At 40.5% G+C, this 24514-nt stretch overlaps 1 protein-coding gene across 7 annotated transcripts in view; it reads left to right on the top strand.

The window, feature by feature from the left end:
- The window catches only part of SMARCD3 (SWI/SNF related, matrix associated, actin dependent regulator of chromatin, subfamily d, member 3), a 76572-nt gene that overhangs the window by 47491 nt on the left and 4567 nt on the right, over positions 1 to 24514 (top strand). For all 7 annotated transcript variants that reach the window (XM_064407291.1, XM_064406395.1, XM_064406908.1 and 4 more), the window contains 8 exons: positions 993 to 1115; positions 8231 to 8353; positions 10073 to 10168; positions 10662 to 10763; positions 12279 to 12440; positions 16418 to 16515; positions 21293 to 21428; positions 23428 to 23550. In XM_064407291.1, coding sequence (XP_064263361.1) covers positions 993 to 1115; positions 8231 to 8353; positions 10073 to 10168; positions 10662 to 10763; positions 12279 to 12440; positions 16418 to 16515; positions 21293 to 21428; positions 23428 to 23550 — 963 coding nt within the window. The remainder of the gene's footprint in view (positions 1 to 992; positions 1116 to 8230; positions 8354 to 10072; positions 10169 to 10661; positions 10764 to 12278; positions 12441 to 16417; positions 16516 to 21292; positions 21429 to 23427; positions 23551 to 24514) is intronic.

Below are 24514 nucleotides of genomic sequence, written 5' to 3'. Positions count from 1 at the left end.
TGCCTGGTATCTCTCACATAGGTGTTTGTGCCTTACACCAGATATAAACTATAATTTTAACTGTAACTAATTCTGTTTCTAAAACAAAACATGAACGCCAACTCACTTTTAATTTCTGTGGAAATATTATAGCAATTAAATATTTTAGTCAAATAAGTGAAAGCTAGAGTGAATATTGTAGAAATAGAAAAGGTTGTCTAGTAGATCTATTTTAGTTACTTACAGTACCTTTTTATGGTTTTCCTGCATGCGTTATTCCAAATTAAGAACCAACATTTTCATTTAAGGTTATACTTACTTACCCATTTCTAAGCTCAGTTCATTAGGTCTTGCTTCCAACCTACTTCATATCCCCTCCTCTGCTAACTTCCTCGTAAAAGAGAAAATAAAAAAGGGGTTTGCCAATAGAACTAATGCAGTTCACTAATGTATTAAAATAACAGTAAAAGTTGGCAGGATCGTAAGTTGACACACCTGACGGCTGGTCATGTTGAAACTTTGACATGAAGGTCAATTTCGCCTCGGCCAGGAAGATGTGCTGACAAAGGCAGGCATCCTACGTGGCAGCTTTTACTCACAATGCGTGAGGCTTGTTTTTGAAATGCCAACATGAGCACCCCACCCCCCCTTTAGTCTAGGGAGATGCAGCACTTTTCTAGTTTGAACAGGACAAATTCACTGTACTTTGGATTGCCAAGAGTAGTCTCCCTGGCTGCCGGTAGCTGAGCCTCACTCGAAAACAGCCATGAGTCAGGCTTTGTGGATTCAGGCGGGGTCTTCCAGAAAGCATTAGCCTCAGTTGTGTGCTCCTGCTCTTCAGTCTCTGCTTGTCCCATGCCACTGAGACCTGCCCCACTGTCTGGGAGCTGCTGTCGGAGGCAGAGCTCCTCTGGGCATGCCTGTCCAAGGGCTGGGAATGTGTCAGTGTTGCTGTTCTGGAACATGACAGATTCGTGCTTCCAGTGTTTAGATATTCCTTGCTTCCTTCTCAGATCCGGGAGCTGGTTCCTGAGTCCCAGGCCTACATGGATCTCTTGGCCTTTGAGCGCAAGCTAGACCAGACCATTATGCGGAAGCGCGTGGATATTCAGGAAGCGCTGAAGAGGCCAATGAAGGTAGGTTGGGAAAAAATTGTAGATTGTGTCAGGGGAGGAAGGTAATTCTTGTTGTAAATGGTGGAAATACTTTTCAAGTAAAAGTCCCATGGGCAGAAATGCTTTGGTCAGACAAAGCTCCTAAGAGTGAACAGCTGGGAATCAGCAATAGAAAAATGGTAGAGAAAATTCTGTGGCTATTACCAGCTCTAGCTTCTGGAAGTCTTTAATAAGTGGAATAATAACCTATGGATAAATAAAGGATAGATAAACCCTGGTTTGGGAACTTTGTATTAAAATTATACAAAAAGAGAAAATAAGAAATTAGAGGGGTGTGCTGAAGATATGTATTATGTTTCCAATTCAAATTTGGTCAAAAATGGAATTTGTGGAATAACAGAACATACAGTGGGAAGAATTACTTACAGAAATCATTATTTGTGTAAGAAAAGAATGGATGACATTTTCTGCAGTTTCTGTTAGATAAAGTTCAGCACTTTTCCTAACATTCCATTGAAAAGGTTTTTTCTAAGTTTTCTGAGCCTATTCATTGGAATCATGGAAGAGTTTAGATAGGAGGAAACTGGAAGTTATCTAGTTTAACCTTCTGCTAAAAACAGGGCTGTCAAGGCCTTGTTGAGTTTTGAAAATCTGTAAGGATGGAGGTTTTACAGCCTTGTCAGGCAGTCTGTTGCATTTTTGCCCACTCTTATTGTGTACAATTTATTTTCATGTCTCATTTAAGTTCTTGTGACTGTATTGGGTAGCTCATACTCTATTCCTCAAATAATTCCCATAGAATGAAGAGTTTTGTAGCTATATGTCTGCCGTGACGTAAAAATATCATTCTTGTCTGTGCCAACAAAGATCAATATTCTGTTGTCTTTGTCACTGTACAGGTACCTGATAAAATGTGGAAAGCTTTTACTGATGGTTTTCTAGTTGATATATGTGAAACAAACAGAAAAAAAAAAATTAAGTTCTATTAATACCTCCTGGACAGAAAAGAAACTGAATTGTGGATGGTCTAAATCATGAGTTCAATCTTAAAAAGTTTCACACATAACAGATTTTACTCTCAGAAGAAATAATTTGTCATACCTTGATATGTCTAGAACACCATTCTTTTAAACTAGTTAGGAATGTGGCCATATTTAAAGGTGATTGAAGACTTTGACTTGAATTCGTAAATCACCAGGAAGTTATTTATTCTGTGGCAAACTCTTTAATGAAGGGATTAAAAAGTGCACAAGGTCCTAGCTGTAAGTTGTGCTATGGAGCTATTCAATGTCTGGGACAGGGAAGAGTATAGGAGGCACAACACTCTACAGAAACTGTAGACAGAAAATTTTGTTTCCATCTAGGGCTCAAACTTAGATAAACTTGGGTTTTTCTTAATGTTAAGTATTTCCATTGTATTATAGTTGTAGAATTGGTAACAGGAGTAGAAGTTATCTCTGCATTTCCATCTCTTATCAAAGCTCTTGTAATTTTGAAATACTTTCCTTAAAACAGTAATTCTTAAACTGGGATTGTAATCCTATGAGAAATATGAATTTGTCTAAAATACATGAAATTATGTGGGAATATGCAGGATTTCTCAGAGTTATCAGCTGTGTCTGCAGTTACAGTGTTTGTCACGGTGATTGAGCTGTAGCTAGAAACAGTTGTAGGGAACCACAGATTTATGGTCAAGTGTTGCTCAGGCTGGGGTTTTTTTCTGTCTAAAGACTAACTATTCTGGAGAAATTTTAGGGTTAAGTGGTTAAAGAATTTATTTTCGTGAGGACAGTGCATAAAATATGTTTGGCTTGTTGATCCTACTTGAATTTCCTGAGACCAGTTGCACTCTTGAACCAGATGACAGCTGTGGGATGGCTCAAGAAGTGAGGAGACCTGGCATTTGGGCGGCTGATGAAGGGGAAAATTGCCTTCCCCACCTGTCAGCAGCCCTCTTCAGCTGCTAGCTTTTCCAGTTTAGATCCTTCCTCGGCAGTTTTCTGCTGGTTGGGCACTGCTGTGTACTCTCCTCTTCTTCAGCCAGTCCTGCATTCTTGGATTTCATCTGTCATGAGAGTCTCAGAATTCCTTGTCTGCAGAGCAGCATTAGCAAGAGTCCTTGTACTGACTTCATGGAAGACTCACATGGTCAGAATTCAAGAAAGACCTTTTGGGAGGTAGTCAGGCAGACAGGGTTGTTTGACAGATATAGCAAGTTCCATGGCCTGAAGGAAACAGAAACCGTACACTCAATAGACCAGTAGATGACATTAAAGAATGAATTACTGAAAGTCTACGCAGCTCTAAGGCCGTGGTGGACTTCAGGAGTGGGATTTATTTCACTAAGTATAGACATAGCCATTTCATTCATTTATATGTGAGCTAGTCACTCTCAGCTCCCTTCATAGTTGAGAGAATAAGTTGGGTATAGGCAGTGGTGTTCAGGGCACAATTCTTCTCATACAGAAGTGGATGTTTAAAATAATGTAGATAAATAACACCCTAGAAATGCTTATTTCTCTCCATTGTGTAACCCTGAGATAGACTGAGATGATTTTCATCCCAAAGCCTGAACCAGGGTCTTCTGACTGAAAGTGGGATGTGACCATGACACAAGCAGGGCTCCTACTCCAAGCACCACTCCTGGCACCACAGACAGTAGTTTCATCTCACCTAAACCAGAGACTGGTTGATGAAAACCAGAGTTGCCCAGGGACTGTCACTCTTTTGCAGTGAATTGGTGTGAGACATTCAGTTTACCAGATATGTGTATAGTTGCAGTTTCCAAACTAAATTATCTGCTTCCAGGTTCTCCATTTTTAGGTGTAAAATAAGTAGTAGCATCAGAACACCATCATACTGTATCTTTCCCTAGTTTTTTGAATTGAGATTTTTTTCCCCCACTTTCAGGTTCTAAGATGACTGAAGAATTGATATTGGATTGTTGCCAGAAAGCAGTTTTGTTTTTTCCTGAAACACTTGCCTTGTGGCATAAGTCTGTGTGTTCTGCTTTTTGCATTATGAGATAAAGAAAATCCGAACACCTTATCTCCTTTAATCAGTCGGTGTTTTAAATATGTCTTTCAGGTTCTTTAATATTTTCTTTTCTCAAGTAAAAAATTAATTCCTCCCAATCCCTGTAGAAAAATAATTTTTCAGTGGACCTGGCTTCTTCTTATTACCTGTCACTCTATAACTCCTCATTCTCTCCTGAGAAAGTACAATATACAGCTATGAAATAAGCTGCTACAGCTGATTTTGTAGACTACTGTGTGTCCTGATTTCCATTTTATTCCTCTGTAGCATTTGCTTCACCTTTTTTTTGCGTTTTGTTGTTGTTTATGCTTTTATAGAACTGACTGCAAGTGTTTTTCATGTGTCAGTACAATTTTGAACTCAGTAAATATTGTCTCATTCCTTTTATTATTCATGATACTTGTGTAGTCTACCAAGTCACTGTTTTTTCTGCTTTGGGTTGGCCATTTTTAAGTTCATGTCCATTTTTTTTTCAGGAGTTACCTAACTGTTTTGTTTCCTCTACAAATTTTGGCATATCTTGCTGCTGCTCTGAGCGAGATGCCTCTATATTCCAACTCTAATATGGACATTCTTCATTTAATTTGGGTATTTTATAATGATCAGACAGTGGTCATTGTTTTTTCTGTCTCCTGATCTTTAGTTTCCATGCTACCACTGTTCATTTTGCTTTCTAAAAAGTTTTTCTTTTCTGTGAGACCAGGAAACAGTTACTGTATATGCAAAGGTAGAAAACACAGATTTTAATCTTTTCTGTGCTTTGTGCTTGAGGTTTTTATGCTATGTTGAGGTTCATAGAAATTCACCTTTAAGATATACTTAGAGAGCTCTTTGCACAATACTTCTTAAAAGATTGGCAGTCAGATTTTGAGTCTGAGTCAGTCAGCAGTAGACTATTTGCTAACAATTTTGTTGGTTTGAAATCCCAAGCACAACTTCCCTGGAAGTGTCCAGGAGGTTTTGGGTCCAGCCTGAGAGTTCATTGAAGGAAACTTAAGTTCAGCAGTTGATAGAGATTTGTCTAGGGGATAGCACACAGATCATGGGATCATCAGATACTTACTTTCTGATTCAACTTGTTAGGGATTCAATACTAATGGAAACTGGAAAAAAAAAAAAAGTAACACTGTAAACGAGAGAAAGTTTTCTGAAGGATTTGGCAGATTTCCAGCATTTCACCCATTTACTTGAACTTAAAGCTGTATTGATTTGTGTGAAGATGACATCAGAGAACTTGGAGCAAGCTGTAAGTGTGCTGCTCCACTGTTCCTGTCTGCCTCCCATTCAGATCTGTTTGATTTCATGTGAGCTCGCCCAGCAGTTGTGCTGAAGCCTTGCAGGAGTTAATTGCTGACATGACCACTCATCTGTTACATATGATTACTTTTTTTCCTTTTCATTTTCTCAAGGAGAAATTGTAAGTGAAATACAATGGGTTTAGGGGAAGACTTTTCATTTTAATATGACTGCTATTTAAAGTTCCTTTTGCTGAAGCTGAGTCAAAGATCAATGTCTCACTGTACGAGAGCAAGGAGATCAAGCATTTACTGATTTTTGGACAAGAGATTGTTTGAATCACAATGTTGATCAAATCTCTGTGAAGCTCTCCCTGCTTAGCTTTGCCATTTTGGGTGATAAAGTTCTGGTGTGTCTGAAAAGATGAAATGTGATGCTTTCTTTTTGCCCTAGAGCTATAAGTCTTCTCTTTAGTTTTTGCTTCCAGCTACTGAGAGTTCCTTGGTGCTTGCCCTTCTGTTCTCTGAGAATCCACCATACAGAGAGGAGAAGGGATTTTAGATCTGTGTGATAAAGCACATGGCTGAGAAATTTACAGAATTTATTGAAGGGCAGTCGCTTCTTGCCACCGCTTTATTTAAGCTACAAAGCTTAAAAAGCAATAAAGTTGCTCATAAATGTTATCATTTCATGCCTGGATGAGATGGAGTTGCTCAACTGGAGATGGAAGAATATGTCATTCTGAAAGCCTTCTGGATATGAGCTTGATATTAATGTGGAACAGTGATACTGAGAGGGAACCAAATGCAGTGGTTTTTGGTGTGTATCAGCAGCTGAAGAGACTTTGTGGCCTGTACTCTAAAACCGAACCCAGCACCATGTTGGTGTCTTTCTTTCTTGAACTGAGTTTTGACTATATCTCATCTCTGAACTGGCATCTTCCAAGATTGGACATCCTTATGATAGCAGTATAGCTGTGCATGCTGGAGTTGTTACTGGATAGATCCCTTCAGGTAGGATTCATACTGTACTCTTGGGTCTCTGCTAAGGGTCTTGCTTCCTTGATGGTAGTTTGAATCAGCTGCCAGGAGAATAGTCACAGTAGGAGAGAAGGAGCTTAAGGGTCCAAAGTAACTGTTCCTGACTGTAGAGCCACAGTGCTGAAATTGTACTAGGGATTTCTAAATTTATTTTCTTTAAATTCCACTGCACAAAGTATGCATTACTACTGTTGGTAATAAGGGTATGTAGGGAAAGTTCAAGAGCCATTGTCTAGTTCTGGGACCTGGAAGAGGAGACAGCCTCCCAAAATGTCTGGGAGCAGAACCATTCCCAGGTACCTCTTATAAGGAGCCAGTGGTGCTGGTGACACTAGATACCTATTAAGTAAAAGCCTGCTTGTGTATGTAGATACAGTTCTGCAAGTAATCCAGGTGGAGATAAAATTTAGGAATGGTGCATAAAATGTCCGGGGTAATATGAAGAGTTTTGAGTTTAGAAATGTGAAGTCCTTCACAAGTCTACCACACAAAATAGAGATTTGAAATCCTTAAAATAATTATATTATGAAATAGCACTCTGGCAACAGAAATCCTGTGGGAAAGGATGGATAAAACATGGATTCACAAGAATGTTTTTCTGCTAATCTGCCTGTTCTTATCTGCATAAACCTGTCTTTTTCTGGACTGATGGCACTTTGGAAAATCCTGCTCCCTGTCAGAGCATACTGTCAACACTCCATTACTATCAAACCTCTCTGTCACTGTCTTCTCCAGATGTGGCAGAATGCAGTAATTTTCCTCTTCCTCTTCAACCATACACCTCTGCCTTCCCCATTCCTCTATGCCAGATTATGCTGAATAATCTGCTGTATGTAACTTCATTCCCTCCTATGTGTGTATAAGCTGTACGAGATTGCGCCTTTCTTACCTTGTTTTGTTGGCATTAACTTGACAACTGTAGCCTTTTTGACATTGTGTTCTACATAGGTATTGGAGATCAGAGTCCCAAAGTAATTTTTTATAAGAGTCTTTTCTGGAAATGCATGAGACTTAATGGCTGGGTTTTCCACATGATGCACGGAAGGAAGGGCACTGAGAAATGACACAGCCATAAGCCGCTACAGTGACTGGGAAATTTCAGGTGGTCTGTAAAAATGACAATGTATTAGCATTATTTTATCTCTGTCAGACTTGAGCACCTGGGTTAGGGATGAAGCACTTCACTCAGGTCTCCCAGCAAGCTGGAGCTGCAGCATGTTTGCTCAGGGTGAAGGCAGGTGGGGTGAAGAGGAGAGTAAGGCAGCCGGTGTCAGTGTGTTCAGGTGTGTCTGCAGGAGGATTGCTACCAGATGCTGCATGATGGCAGAATGTAGATGGGCAGAGATGTGTCTGCCAGGTAGTTTGCAGTATGAGCTGTATTTGTGACTGCCATTTACAAATCTGAACTATGCAACTATGAAAGACATTTGTGTTGCAATAGAGTTGCAGCTGAATTTTGGCAATCTAGCTAGGCTGAAGCCAGAAAGTATATAATACCATGCTTTACTCACAATGATTTCTCAGATATCTAATCCAGAAATATAGGATGTATCACTTCTTAGGCATGGCAACCTCCTGTCTTCCTCCATTTACAGTGAATTTCAGCATGTTTATATAGCCAAGAGTTTTTGAAAGGAATTTTCAGATTCAGCTCTTCAATGTATTTTCATACGTAACAGAATCTTAAATTATAATACAACCAGTGTAGCTGTACAAAACATGGAGATTCCCTATTAAATGTGTAATTATCACCTTTCCTGCAGCTTCCTCAGACCCTGAACTTAAACTGGATATGTACTTTTCCCTTTTCTATGTGCATAACAGCAAAAGCGGAAACTGAGACTTTACATTTCCAACACATTTAATCCTGCAAAATCAGACGCTGATGACTCTGATGGCAGCATTGCTTCGTGGGAGCTGCGCGTGGAGGGGAAGCTCCTGGACGATGTATGACTTATCTCTGCTTCACTGGGGCTGGCAGGATCTAAAGATTGTCCTTTGGGGTGTTAGGTTTTACTGGGGACATCAACTGAAACAAAACATGTCTGAATGGCAGTGTTGACGTGTTGCTGCTAGGAAGGCACTGTGCCCAACCCAAGTGAGGGATAAGGCCCTAATGGGAATGTTGGAGAGTGCAGCAGAAAATGACGCAGACATAAGGACAGGATAGGTAGGAGGAAGTGGAGAGAAGAGGGCTGAGATTAATTCCTTTAAAGAGATGGCAAGGTTCAGGTTACAACAGGTGGGGTAATTCTGGCCTACAGTGAGCATTGCATCTTGTGAAAAGCAGGATAACAAGGAAAAGGCAGTACTTCGTATTCTTAGGGGGTACAACAGGATGTATGAATGGTTAGAGCAAGGATGGAAGAAACATTTTACCATTATGAAGTCCTCAGAAACCTCAGTGGTGGATTTAGCTGTCCTTGGGGAAGGCTGGACTTTCCTAACAAAGGTGTCATCTATTTGAATAGACTTCACAGGTAAGTATTTATAGGCTAAACAGATGGGAAATGTGCATGCATGGAGAGGACAAGATTTTCAGTCTGTCTGGAGGTAACTGTACATGAATCAGAGTCTTGCTGGAGGAGGAAGTGGTGACAAAGTGCAGCATCCTGGAGTTGAAGTTAGACAAATTCAGTTTAGAAATTAGAGCATAAATTTCAATAAACAAAGAGATTCTTTATTGGAACAACATAGCTTTTCAATTTCTAGCATTTTAAAATAGAATATTATCTTCATTAAATACAAAGAAACAAATTGGAATCCTGTGGCCTGTATTCTGTGGAGAGTCAGGTAATCATAGACCTTCTAGTTTTTAATATAGACAGTATGAGCTGTGCAGTAAACAACAAATACTGATAATTAAATGAAAATAAAAAAACTTAAAAGGAAATAGTTATGGTTAGTGTATGAGAGTCTGCAAAACTTACTGTAAAGACCAATAAATTAGCATTCATCAGAAAAACCCCAGGCTGTTAAAAAGAAAGGTATACAGAGGACTTAGGATCATGGAATGGTTTGCGTTGGAAGAGATCTTTAAGACCATCTCATTCCATCCCACTGCCCTGGAGGGGGACACCTTCCACTAGCCTGTGTTGCTCAAAGCCCCATTCAACCTGGCCCGGAACACTTTCAGGGATCAGGCAGCCACAGCTTCTGTAGGCGGCCTGTGCCTCACCACTCTCTGAGTAAAAAACGTCCTTCTTAAGATCAGTCCAAACCGATAATCTGCCCCTCACCCTTTCACTACAGATCTTGGTAAAAAGTCTCCCTTGATTTTTCTTACAAGCCCCCTTTAAATACTCCCTGCAACCTGTGTTTCTCTGGGCTTACCAACCCCAGCTCTCTCAGCCTGTCTTCACAGGACAGGTGCTCCAGTCCTGAGGTAATTTTCATGGCCATTCTCTGGACCTTTCTCATGGATGCCATGTTCACCTTACAAGACAGTCCTTTTCAATAACATTAAGAGTCAAGGAAATCTTCCCTAAAAAGTGCACTGTTCCACTACTGTTGAGATTTTTTGCATCTTGTCCTATTTTTGTCAGAGGGAGAACTTAGTTAGATTGATCACACTTGTGGTTTACGTGGGATTTATTGTTCAAGACAGACTGAGAAGTCTCGGGCACAAGCTAATAAATGCAACATCTGGTTCTTCTGCTTGTACAGCTCAGCAAACAGAAGCGGAAGTTTTCATCTTTTTTTAAGAGTTTGGTTATTGAACTGGACAAAGATCTTTATGGACCTGACAATCATCTTGTGGAGGTGAGAAGGCTGTGCACCCTTTGTGTACAAACCAGTTACTGGCACACATAAACACCTGGTGCCTGTTGCCTCCCTTGTTTAAGGGACTTTGCATTCATTATCTCATGTATTTTCAAAGTTTTCAAAATTCTATTATTCTTAAGAATATTTGCTAAAGGAATCTACTCTAAAAGCATAGATGATTTAGTGCTGCAGTGCACATCTTAGAACAGAATGTATGAAAAGATGAAAATATTGTGCACATATCTCCTGACAAGTAAAGTATGTTAACAGCAGAGCAGATTCTGCACTAAAGCTGAATTGAAATGGCTGAGGGGATGGAGGTGGTGGGGGGGTGTTGTGGTTTGGTTGTTGTTATGGGGTTTCTTTTTTAGATTGCCAGATCTTCAGAAAGCTTGCGCTTGTCTGATTCTGGTATGATGTACTGTGCAAGATGCACCTCCATGGACATCAGTGAAAAAAAGACCAACAATTTTGTTTTTCCCTTTGTTAGTGGCACAGAACTCCCACGACCCAGGAAACGGATGGCTTCCAGGTGAAGAGACCTGGGGATGTCAGCGTGCGATGCACATTACTCCTCATGTTGGACTACCAGGTCAGTGTACTGCTTTTAGCCTGGAACATATAGCCTCTGGGACCTAGTGCAACAGAGCAAATTTGTCTTGTCACACACCTCAAAACCCAATATACTTGTACTTGCAGTGTCACATGGTCCGTTGTAGTTAGAATGATACCAAACTGACGGATTATTTAAAATTTAAAGGGAACAAATCAAGTGAATTTCTAATATAGTCTAGCAAAATATTTGTCTTGGCATTATGATAATTTGTATTGCCCATCTGCAGAAAAAATATGCATTTCCTCCTCTAGCCTTTTAGAGGATAGTCAGAGAAGTTGCACACAAGTTACACATGTGGTTCTTTAAAAAAAAAAATTCAGAGGAGAAGCTTTTGCTAGTGATACCTGAACTAGCTGTATAGCTGTGGCAGCCTTACCTTGGCACAAACGATGGATACTGCAGTTGTGGAGCTCACTAATCTGGCTGAAACCGTCCCTGGAAGAAATGTTGCTGTCTTAAGGAAACTGCTAACTGTTAAACTCTCACTGCTGTGAGTAGGTTGGGATCCCCCTTTTCAATGACAGTTCAGGCTCAGATGCATTTTGATGGTGTACCTTTAAGAACTTGTTCTCTACCACCTTCTTTTGCCTCCAGGCAAATAGTATCTATTCAGGATATAGACACTCCATTCTATATTAACAAAGAGAAAATTTTATTAATTTTAGGGAGCATATGGGCTAACTGAAATACTGATATAGGCAGCGAGAATCTTTGCTGTTAAGATAATATAATGATGTTTGTTATGCTCACAATTATAAATTTATGCTTTAAAGTAGATGTTCTTTTGTTCTTAGGTCCTGATTTGTTATAAAGCTAGCTTTGGGTGACCCACCATCCATCAGATAATCCTTGCTTATTAATGTGATGAATACTAAACCTGAGTATGAGTACACACTTGAAGAAGCATCCAATTCTAGATTATCCAAGGGGTTTATGTTACAAGAGATGGAGAACAGGGAAGTTGAATTATATCACTGAGATTAGGAAAAGAAATAAAATCCATTGATTGGTTGTGGTTGGGTAAATTTTTTGGTGTGCACCAGAATGGTTCATTGCCTGAACAGAGTTCCAAGTTGACATCAGACAGCATTTATTAGCAGCTGTGGAAGTGTCATCCTGCCTTCCTTCTCTCTCTGTGGTTAACTTCCAGTAGTTCAGAGGAAGGGCTGTTCTTTTTCTTCTCTTGTTCCCAAAAGTCAAATTTTGCGTCAGTGTTGAAAGGGAAAATTCTTTCTGAGTCTTGGTGCAAGTTTTTATTATTTGAAGCATGTGCTACAGGTAGTCTGTGTGCATGGCACTGGTACAAGGTCCTTTTTCCAGAGCGCCAATGGTGGGACACAAAAATACAAACTTGTGTTTTTGCAATCTCTGCCACTGAATGGGATACTTCTCCTGAGGAACAGAGTCCCCCGATAATTAAAACGGAAACTTCATACTTGCCTATCTGTCTGCTTTCCTCTGTACTGCCCCCTCCTTGGCTTTCTGTTCCAGCCTCCCCAGTTCAAGCTGGACCCACGGCTGGCCCGGCTGCTGGGGATCCACACGCAGACACGCTCGGCCATCATCCAGGCTCTCTGGCAGTACATCAAAACAAACAAGCTGCAGGACTCCCATGATAAGGAATACATTAACTGCGACAAGTACTTCCAGCAGGTAACTCTTGTTTTTGGACACAGTCACTGTTTAGAAGCAAACTCCTAACATTCAGCCACAAATTTGGGATGAATGAAAATTACTGGTTTTTATTTTCCCTTGATGGTTTGTGGTATCCTCAGTACTGAATGGCTTTCAGCAGCCACTACAACTAATATCATTAACACCCTCTCCATGTGCCAGTGTTGTCAAAACCAAGACCACATAAAAGCATCTCCACCCTTTCTGTGAATATGATTATGGGGTTTTTTTGAAAGGTAATGTTAACTGAGCTTTGTTTTTCAGGCTCATATGACTTACTTTGAAAGCAATTGAAAGTAGGGTTTGTGACATACTTCTGTGTAAGGAAAATACTGGCAGTTACAATGAATGAATAATGTTTTAGCAACCAATGAAAGTAAATGTTGTGATGAAATTTGTGTCCTGGTTTTCCTTTTAATTTTTTATTTTCTGTTATTAATTTGCCCTACAACAGCTCAAAGTAACCAATGCTTGAAGTAAATTTGAAGACACCTCTGCACATTTGAAACTACAAAATGCAACAAAATAATTGTGGGATTTGTGGATAATTTTAGGAATATAAACCCAAAGTGATCATGGTTATCTAGTCACTCTCTTGTTTGTTTAGGGTTTGGTTTTTTGAGGATTACAGCATGCAGTCTTTTTTCAAAAATAGTGACAACTCCATATTAAAACCATGTAAGAATTGTTGGCAAAATGACATTTCTGTTTGTTCTCTTGATTAGATTATTTGATTTCCATTTTTTATTTATCTATACCCAATTTTGTCTGAGTTTTGTTTCTGCCAACCCAAAGAGGAAATGGGAAAGGGGAGGTGAAAAACATTTGAAAAATCATGAGCAGAAAGAAAAAGGTGAAAAAGGAGTAGTTTTTTATATTTTGGTCAATAATTACAGTCCATCAACTAAAACTGGCAGGTAGCAAATTGAAAACAAACAAAAGGACTCAAGCATATTTAAACTTCAAAACTTCTTGCAATAGAACATTGCAAATGCTAAAAGTGCATATAGGTTCCAAATCTGACAAACCACTGGATGAAAAAATCTTGGGCTATTTTAAATGCAAAACTGTGGAAGCAGGGAGATTTTCTTTGAGGGAAGAACAAGTATATGTTTCTCCTGTTCTTACATATTTCCTTTAGTATCCACTTTTGGCCACTACCAAGGGCAGGATAGTATGGTAGATTTGCAGCAGATCCTTTGTGTGACCCTGTACAGATGTACTTATCTTATTTTTAGTAAGCAGAAGAGCCTTATCAATTTTATTTATTTTAACTTTCAGTTTAAGAACTTTGTTAGAATAAGAAGTTGTTGAAGCTATCTTCTCCTAATGCATCTCCTCATCATTAGACACTTATTGGCTCTTGGGTCTCCTTTGTCTTAGAATTCTGCAGGAATGCTATGACATCTGACAATTGTCTTCTCATCCTCAGAAAATGAGTTAAATGAGAGAGTTGGGAAGTAGCTGATTGCTTTTCTAGAAGACTGTCTCTCACACCCTGCAAGAGCTGGCTAATCTGGAATAGTTTCATAAGAATTCAGTGCTAGCAATGATTTAAAAGATAAATGGGATTGTTTTGAGTGTTTCTGTTTTCCTTTGGTTTCTGGAAAAATTGTCCTAATTAGGTGATCTTGCTTTCAAAGCTGACGCTACTACTTAGGAATCTGAATCCCCTTACAATAAACAAAATATTTCATGATGAAGTTTTTTTGTTTTTCTCTCTAATACTCTCAGGTTGAGAGATGGAGGGCAAAGAAATTTGGTTAGTAATGCCTTCCAGTCTGATAATATTTCTGTAGATTCTGTAGTTTTAGCCACATAACTCCTGGAAAGAAAAGCATTGTCCTGGCTGGAAGTGTGTGTATATCATTCAGGGGAACAGTACAGAATACACCACTATCTCTGGCATACCCCTTGTAATACTGGTCTTCTCATTTGGTGTGCCATTTTTTTTTCTGAATCCGATGCTGCTATGTTGTCCTTGTATCTAAGGGCACGAGACAGTACAGACTAAAAAATTGTCACTGAATGAGTTACCTGACCCACCACGATCACTGTAGCCAGAGAGGCTTTCAGAGCCTACCTTAGTTCAGACCACTAACGCCAGTTAGGCAGGAATGTGAGAAGCTTTATGAAAGTTCTACCCACCCTTAGTTTCCAGTCTCCCATCATCCTCTCACTAACACGTGTCCTTGGTCCCTTTTCCCTTCTTAGAGCTCTTGTCGCTCGGGCACGCATCCGTGTTAGGAGAGTGACACGAGTGTTGAGCCAGTGATGAGAGCAGATGGCATGGAGCTTGGTGTGGAGAGATTTTGGGTGGGAATTCCACAGTCATCTCTATCAAGTGTCAGAATTCAGAACTCAAATAAGGAGTGAGCTGCAGACTCAGTAAGTTTTGTTACTTCCTTGTTCTTCAGAAACTAGCTGGCTGAATTCCTGGATGCAGGCAAGTCCAGCACAGCTTTTACAGTTGATGAAGACTGATCCTTTTCTGTTTAAAAACAATGTTTACATTAGCAGGGAGATTTGAAATCCACTGTGTTACAAGCAAAAACAAGAAAAAAGGTTCAAAGGTATTTCAAAAGCAACAGAACCTTGCAAATGGTTCCTAGAGCTGGCTTCTAGGTATTTCTGGTGCCAAATTCACTCACATGAGAAAACTGAATTTCAAAAGATACCCTATCTGAGGAGCCAGACCATCTGACTTTGTATGTCTGTTCTACAACCTGAGGGTCCTTTATTTTCAACCCTGCCTGCACTTTGTCTCTGGAGCTGCAAAGGTTATTTCTGTTTATAGATACAGCACTATGAGTAGTGTATCTCTACTGTCAGGTGAAAATGGTTTCCCTAAGAGGCACTGGCATAGGCCTGAACATTTTTACAAATTGCCTCCACATAAGGGCACATTTTAAGGCAAATGATAATATATAGGTTTTTATATATGTGGTTTTTTAAGGTCAGTTTAAATGGAGTATGTTTAGAGAAAAGTCTGTTTGTTCAGAGCATTAAAAATCACAGTAGGAAACAAAGGCTGTAATAATTATATTTCTGAAAACTCCAGGTGTAAAGAGTGTTGTTTCTATATTCATGTCAATGCACTGCCATTGCTCACAGAAAATTTACAAACTTTACAGCTTTTAACCCTTTCCAGATTTTTTTCTTCCTGAATTCAGCAGAAATTCATTGTGTGATTTCCAGCGTTGCCCTGTGCAGAGCTAGGAGCTGAACTCAATGACCCTTGTCAGCCTCTTCTCAGCCAGGATATTCTATGAGTCTATGATTCTATTTAGCTTCAGGACCATAGTAAAGAGAAAGTAACTATCAACCATTGCTTGGAAAGGGGTGGATCCCTCCCAAGAGGCTGTTCAGGCTTTGGTTAAAAATAAATAATATCACATTGACTTTATTTTTCTGTAATCCTGAAAAACCCACAAATTGCAAATGGTTTTAAAATCCAGAAATGTTTTCTTGTATGTTCCTTTGGCACAAAATATTGCAGGAAACATTCCTTGGGAGGGAAAAAGGCAAACCGTTTTTGTGTTTTCTCTGGGTTTTTTTGGTTTTTCTCTGTTTTTCTCTCTGAAAAAAAATTCAGTCATTTTCTTTACAATGTGCTGCTGTAAACCCTCAGATAGAGAGGGAGTATTTGCTTCTCTCCCCTCATTGATACAGTTGATCCTCATGTCCCAGTGAAGGGTCCTGGTCCCTCCAGCAGCGAAACCAAAAGTGAGACACCTGAAATTGTCATGGCCTGATGGATATGTCTGGAAGCCCAGATGAAAGTTCAGGGATAGAAGTGACCAAAAATTCAATCTGTGCAAGGAACCTGAATTGCAGCTTTCAAAACTACCTTCTGTATTTGCCTCAGTTCCTTGTGAGCTACAGATCCCTTACTTTCTCATTTAACTGCAAGATACGCTTTGGACAAACAAAATTTTTTGTTTATTGTGTTCCAGATCTTTGACTGTCCACGGCTAAAGTTTTCTGAAATTCCTCAGAGACTCACTAACCTACTGCTGCCGCCAGACCCAATAGTGATAAACCACATCATCAGGTAAGCTGGTTGGTCAGCTCAGTGCTGTCCTGTGCAAAACACTCACTAGATAAAGAACAGAAAGAGCTGCAGTAGGTTTAGGGACCAAAATCCAGTTTTTATAACTTCCAGATGAATACCTTGGACTTTGGTGTGTGTTTGGTCTATGTGTCATTCTAGTTTGTATAGTTCTGAATTATTTTCACTAGCATGGCACCAATTTTATAGGAGTATGAAAAACAGCTTTTGTATTTACTAGAATACCTTTAGTTGGGCTTTTTCCTAAGGAGAGAAATGAAATTTTGAGCTCACAAAAAGAGATAGAAAAGAAATTGAAATAAAGTATTGTCCATCATGGGCAATCATTCTAATCACTGATATATTATGTAAAATGAACAAGAGCCTTACAATTTCAAATACAGGGCCAGTCCATGCATGCTTTGTTGGGATTGGATCAGCTCCTTGACTGTTAGTCTTATCCTGAGAATGCCAAGGAGTGAAGAGATGTCCAGAGATTAACAACAAAGAATGTCTGGATTCAGAGGAGGTCATTGTGACCAAGATACTGAGCTCTCGTATCCTTGTCAAAACAGATGTCTTCCTGGCATAGCAGGTGAAACACAGCTTTCAGCTCTCTCGGGCTCCTCCAGCATGTGCCTTATTTAAGTGACAGCTGTGTACATGGAGGAGGGGGATAAAGAGACTTCTGGGGATTGCAACTTTACTGTTCAGATATTTCAATCCTTTCCAAGTTTCTCTGTGGTCAGGGTCAGAACTCTTGATTCTGGGGGTTTAAAATTATTATTACTTAGGTTACTGATTTGATTTCCTACAGAATATATACAGTATATTTTTAAGCAAATGTTTCTGAATTTGCTTAAAATTGGGCTCTTTATTTTAAATTTGTAACATACATGAGAAGAAGTTTAAATATTACATAGGCTATGAAAATAAAGTTTGCTTTTTGATTCATTTGAATGTATCAAACAGAGTAATGAAAAAGCAACTTGGTGGCCATGCAGATTGAGAGCTGTGTATGTACTGTCATTGGGCACAACTCAGTGATCTGTCTGATATTCCACAAAAAAGCTGAGGTCCTCAGAGATAGATAGTCATTGCTTAGAGAAAAATGACAAGGTGCTGATGATTATGTTTTCGCGGCAGAGAGATGACAAAAAGGTACAAAAAGGTCCTCAGAGATAGATAGTCATTGCTTAGAGAAAAATGACAAGGTGCTGATGATTATGTTTTCGCGGCAGAGAGATGACAAAAAGGTACTGGAGGGTGTGTTTTTTGTCAGGTACCAGCTAAAGAACAGGTGTGTGTCACAAAGCTACAGCTTTGTGTCTAGCCGCATTCTCTGATAGGCTGTGTGCACCACACAGCACCTGACAACCTTAAATGGTACTGACATAACAGTGTGGACAAAGGAAGAACTCATTTCCTGGGAACAGGTAGTACTTTTGCAGTGAAGTTTTACAGTGTTGGGCTAAACTAAAGTAAATCTGGAAGTCTGTCACTGAATTTAAAGAAAGTAAGTAATTTTTAGACTCATAAAGTCACAGAATAATTTACAGTAGAAGGGATTACTGGTGGTTGTTGAGAGCTCCTCCATGCAAACTCAAATCAGGCTCAAAGTCTATCCAGGACTTAAGGATACTTAAGGGCCTGGTCCAACCAAGCTTAAAACAGGGTCTCACAAACGCTCTGCCCTGTCACTCTGCATTCAGCTTTTTGGAGTGAATGTAATCAGCCACTCAAACAGTATGCCAACTGTCTGTCCTGGTTTAATCCAATCTTCAGCATGTCCTGGTTTAATCCATTCTTAATCCATCCACTTGTTCTTTCTCCAGCAGGGCTGGAGGGAGTGTTGAAAAGGTAAAAGGGAGAGAAAGACAGTATAACGATGATGATGGTTATGAACAAAATCCAACACTACAAGTGATACAGATGAAAACTATTGCTCACCACCAACTGACTGATGCCCAGCAAGACCCTGAGCAGTGAACACCTGCCCCATTTTACTGCTCAGTGTGGGACCACATGGTTTGGAATATCGCTTGGGTCAGTTGGGGTGAGCTGTCCCAGCTGTGTCCCTTCCAGCTCCTTGTGCACCCCAGCCTCCTCACTGGTGGGAAGTGTGAGGAGCTGAAAAGGTCTTGACAGGCTGCAAGCAATGATCAGCAATAACAAAAATATCTCTGTGTGACCAACCATTTCCAGCACAAATTCACAAAACAGCCCCATACCACCTACTATGGAGAAAATTAACTCTATCCCAGCCAAAACCAGCACACTACTACAGGGAATTTTTCATGACTAGTAATCTTAAATGTATGTGCTTGTAATTTAGATAAATCCTCAGGCCTGCCTTTACAGGAAGATCAAAATTATTAATTCTAGTTTTAGAGGATATGCACAGGGACAAAAATGTGAAGTAATATAAACTCATTCTAGAAATTATAATAGTATTGTAGAATCACTCTCTGGGCACCAACAACCTCCCTTTTTGAAGAAAAAGAAGAAATAATGCAATGGAGTTCAAGTGGACATAAAGTAGAGATGCTGGTAGAAGTCAAATCTTACCTGAGCTCAAGCTAGAAGTGGAGATTTTCATCAGTTGCACTCCTGATTGCAGCTGACATACATGGAATCAGAGGTAAAAATAATTACCTCTCTGGGATTTCCATTTCTGCAAAGAAGCGAGACATCTTCCACACTATTAAAGAGCACAAGCAGACTGCAAAGCATAGCTCTCCACTATTCTTCTAGTACAAACAGGTTATCTCTGGCATCCCCCTTTTTGACTACCATCATGATTTTCTAGAAACCAGTTCCTTATAGGACTGAATTGCCCATGCTGCAGTGAGTTTCTGTAATCTCATGCACCTCCAAGGGAAGGCTGGCCCTCTCTGTGCTCCACCAGTCCACATGGCTGTCGCACTCTCCCAGGTGATCTCCTTTTCCCTTTTCTTCTCCAGGCTGGAGAAACTCTTGCAGCTTCTCCTGGCAGGTCTGTGCTCCAGCCCCCAGCATCCTCCTGAGCCTCTGCGGGCCTTGCTCCAGGGTGTCACACCTTTGTGTTCTTGTGCCCGCTGGTCCAGATCCAGTTTCACCAGCGTGGAGTAGCAAGGAAGAGCCTCTTTCCTGGGCTTGATGGCAAAACCTGTGCTAATGCAGCCCCTTTTGCAGCTGACCTTTGCTATGGCTGCCTAACCCCTCAGACTCCTTCTGCACTTGTTATCTGTCCCTCAGGGCCCCCAAGTCCTCTCCTGCCAACCTGTTTTCTACCCCACCGATGCCCAGCTGTCCCCCTGGCCGGTGTGATCCCATCCCAGGAGCAGAGCTTTTCCTGTGCTGACCTTTACCGTGCTGAAGTGCCATGCTGTTTCTGCAGCCTGTCAGGGTCCCTCTGCACAGCCCTGCTGCCCTGACTGACTTGGGCTCGGGACTCTGGGAGGCCTGAGGACAGGACTCAGCCAGGAGCAATGGAGCCAAAGACAACGTGGAGCCTTCTCTGTGGCTTTCGACACATGCAGCAGAACCAGACCTGGACCTGGGTTTTTCTTTAGCACTCCTTCTGCTGCTCATCTTCTTGCTGGTGGCCACAGCATCACAGATTCTCAGAATGTTTGAGGTTGGAAGGGCTTCTGGAAATCATCTGGTCAAATGCCTTCCCCTGCTGAAGCAGAGCCTCCTGTAGCCGGTTGGCTGCAGCTGTGTCCAGATGGCTTTGGAGCGTCTCCAACATGGGAGACTCTGGGCTGGGGGAAAGGCAGATGGGCTTTGAGGGCCTTACTGCAACCTGTGCTATTGCTTGGTCACCTTTACAGTAAGAATGTGTTTCCTCGTGTTCAGAAGGAGCCTCCTGTGTTTCAGTTTGCACCAACTGCCTCTTGTCCTGTTACTGAGTACCACTGAAAAGATCCTGGCTCTATCTTCTTTAAACCCTCCCTTCAAGTTTTGGTAAGTTCCCTCCCCACCAGCCATCTGTTTTCTAGGCTGACTAGTCCCAGACCTCTCAGCCTTTCCTCAGCTGTGAGGTGCTTTAATGCCTTAATCATCTTCACGGGCCTTGCAAAATTCTCTCCAGTAGCTCCATATATCTCTTGCCTTGGGGAGCCCAGCGCTGAGCACAGTACTAGATGTGCATCCTCATCGGCCTTGAGAATAGAGAAGGATCACCTTCTTCCACCTGCTTACAACACTCCTAATGCAATTCCATCCCTGGAAGTTCTTCTGCTCCCCCAAGTCAGTCAAGCTCAATTAGATCCTTTTTTTTTTTTTTTAATAGCAGGTTTTTTTTGCTACATACTGAATTTCACACAACCCACACATTTGACAGGTAGGGTTGAGAAGTCAGCATTTTTATATTGCAAGTGACAGTGACTGAAGTCTGATTTACCAACTACTGCGCTGAAGACTGTTTTCTTGTTACGAAACTTTAGTCTAACAACAAAGTAAACGTTAAGTCTAAAAGTTGGCAAACTAAAGATGAATTTAGGACAGGACAAGCCAAAGAACCACACTGGCATTTAGTGTAACATGTCTCAGGAGGATGCTAGAAATTAAATTTGATGGTCTGGGCAAAAGCTCTAGCTCAAAAGTCTTTGAAATCCGACTAACAAAAGCTGAGAGAATATACTAGAATAGGAAAATATATAAAGATACCCTGTTCTTACACTTTTTTTCACAGCATGTGCATCAGGCTTTATGGAAGAGTGAATTCTGGGCTGGTTGGAAATTAATTCTGATTCATTATGGCAGTTCTCATGATCTTGTGTTATACTCTCCATAGTGTTGACCCCAACGATCAGAAGAAGACGGCTTGTTATGACATAGATGTAGAAGTTGAAGACCCATTAAAGGGCCAGATGAGTAGTTTTCTTCTCTCAACAGCTAACCAACAGGAGATAACAGCATTGGATAACAAGGTATTAGCTCAAGAGTAAAGTATCCCATGGTCCATGTACTCATTATGTGTTTGGTGTCGTGTCACACAGTAATGTTGTGAGATGGGGACTTGTGAAGGACACGTGCTTTCAAGGGATGAATAAGCCAAATGCAGTGGGAATACATCAGGGTGAATGGCATTCCCACTTAGGATTTGATCCAAGGCCTGACATGGTTGTGGAGATGATAGAGTTTCACAGGTAGTATACTAAGTCCCCTGATGCTTGAGAACCACCTGAACTGTATGATTAACTTTTTATTGAGAGGTCATGGTGTCTTGTTAAATTGCTAAGCCAAAGCTAGGAGAATCTCATACTCAGGTGTGGGGTTTATATTCATAACTGCAGAATGGCTCTCTGTGTTAGGTGGTAATGCAGGATGTGTATGGCAGGAAAATCACTTGGACCACTTTGGCAGTTCTAAGTGTTAGTGGAAGAGGATCATGTGCACTTCAAATAATATTATCTGTCTTAAGGCAGTGGTGGGTTTTGCAGGCTGTTTTAGGGATTCATGTCCTAGGGGCTGTTAGCCAGTTCTGGCATGTGTCAATGGCTGATTTGGATTGGTAAGGGATAAACAAAAATGCCTTCTCAGAGCAAGGCCCAGGTTCTCTTTGTTTACTGCTAATACAAACAAATGTGTTAAACTCTGGTCTTCATGCAGTTTTAAAGGGGTTCTGGGCACCAGCAATACAAGGGATTCTGGTAACTGTTGCAGTGTCTTTGATGTCGTGGCTCTTGCCTATATAAGCTTGCAAGCAGCATGCATGGGATTATTCTGTTTCCAGTCCCACTCAGCTTTTCCTCTGTCTGTGGCACCTCTTTTTTGAATATTTGCTACAACATAGGGCAAGTTGTGATCAGTGAAGTTACTGGAGTCACTGCTGGCTGAATGGGCATGGGCTGCTCCAGTTAGCCTGCCGTGGAGTCTCCTCCTGGGAATTCGGCACACGCCAATGGAGTTCACTCCACACAACTACAGCGTTTCACCAAAGAAGGAATGATTTTAAGTTGACAGCAGCTGTCTTCTCTTAACATACCGTGTAGTAGTTACACTAGTGGCCTTGATGGCATAACTAGATCAGGGGATAATTATTTTCTCCCACATGCTTGGTCACCTTCACTGTTTTGGCAAAAGAGATGAATACACGAAACTAAACAAGATAGGTTTACTATTTCAAGCTAGAATGTTAGAGGAACTGGGCAGAAAAAGTTTGCCTTTGTGTGTGTCTGTGTTCAAATGGTTCATGAGATGTCCTCCCATTCATACTTGGTGATTATCCATTATAGGACCTTGACTGCTCTTCAGTCTTCATTCTTCCCCACTAGCTAATATTTCTGCCATAGTATTTCTAAAGATATTGTTAATTTTCTATAAACCTTCCATACTCGTGATTTCTCATTGTTCACACTCTTCCTTTTGCAGCCATCATGACTTTTACAGGCTTTCTCTTAAGAAAAATCTAGAAGTCATGGCTATTCATTTGACATGGACTTGATCAGGAAACTGCTAGAGTTTTTAAGGATTACAGTAAGATATTGAAGATATGATCATGATGGTAACCAGGGGAATAACTGCTTTCTTACACTGGGCACTACCTATCTGCATATTTATATAGCACCTTTCCTCAAAGATCACAGTCTTGGCAGGCAGAATGATTCTACGTGGGAAATTATTACATTGTGCAGTGACATGGCTTAGTTCTGCATGCCATGCAGGAGTTCAGTGCAGGAAGTGAAGGAGAATCCTGTACATACTTGTATTGCAGAAGTAAAAGTGAAACCAAAATGTGGTGGCAGGATTGCAGTTAAGTTGCTGCTTTTTGAATTGAAAAAGCTCTAGGAAGGGCTGCACAAGTCTGTGGTGTAGAATTGTCACCTTTGTACGTTACCAGGAGTACAAAGACAGTAATGGAGCTGACCTGATGGTCACTGGAGCATGGGAGAAATTAAAGAATATCCGCTTTTTTTTTTCTGTCAGATACATGAGACAATTGAATCCATAAATCAGCTAAAAATACAACGTGATTTTATGCTGAGTTTCTCCAAGGATCCCAAAGGATACATCCAAGACCTTCTCCGGTCCCAAAGCAGGGATCTTAAGGTGAGCTAAGGTTTGAAAAAGAATGAATAGTGGAACCAGAATGGAAGAATTTTATCTAAATGTACACAGAGTGTATAGCCAAACATCTAGGATGGGTGGTTGGTGGAAGACAGACAATGAGTGGAGTTCTGCAACCCCAGAGTAGATAGGAAAGATAGTTTAGGAAAGGAAAGATAGTTTAGGTTGGAGGAAAGATAGTTTGGGTTGTATTCCAGTTTCAGTGGAACAGTGGTGTTTCATGGGAATGGTAGATCAATTTGCGACCAGACAATAAGTTTGAAATGCAGGGCTTTGTTGATGTATTCTGTAAATTCAAAGCTGTGTAAAACTCCACAGGAGCATCATATAGTATGAGAACACAATTTAGGCGTTTATTAATTTAATCTTATCAGGTGTCCTTGAGCTTGTCTTTGAGATATGCAAGAAATTAAATGTAAAGAAGTTCACTTGTTTGCCAGCAAAAATTAATAATTTGTTCCTCATAGTTTCACATTTTCTGTCTTCAACTGGCATGCCTCAAAATCAGTTTTATTATTGAATCCATGAAATTATTTGAATAAAATCATTGTGCCTTTCTTACATAAATGCCTATTTTTAACTGAATAGTCTTCCCAAAATCTACTCTTAAGATTATGGTTATTACAATTTATATTGTATTCAAAGGGGACAGGCATCTGAAAGCATGTTTAAATAAATAAAGCAGACCTCTACTTGAGGAACTTACAAACAAAGGTGTTGTGGAGCTTCTCTAGCTGTATACATGGAATAGTTGTTCAGTTTTCCCTGACTGAGAACTAGTCCCATAAGAGTCTTTTCTATTAAGGTTCTTCCCTGCTGGCATTAGAGTTGTGATTCCATAACACTGCTTTGCAAAGTATACCAATAACTATATTTACCTGTGACTCTGTGATGCAGGAGACATAGTCATCAGAATTCTGTTTTTTGTGGAGTGGTTCCAACCCTC

The sequence above is a fragment of the Passer domesticus genome, chromosome 1 (assembly GCF_036417665.1).
Source record: "Passer domesticus isolate bPasDom1 chromosome 1, bPasDom1.hap1, whole genome shotgun sequence".
Taxonomy (NCBI): Eukaryota; Metazoa; Chordata; class Aves; order Passeriformes; family Passeridae; genus Passer; species Passer domesticus.
The sequence above is the reverse complement of the archived record's forward strand: the minus strand, read 5'-3'. Positions and strand labels throughout refer to the sequence as shown.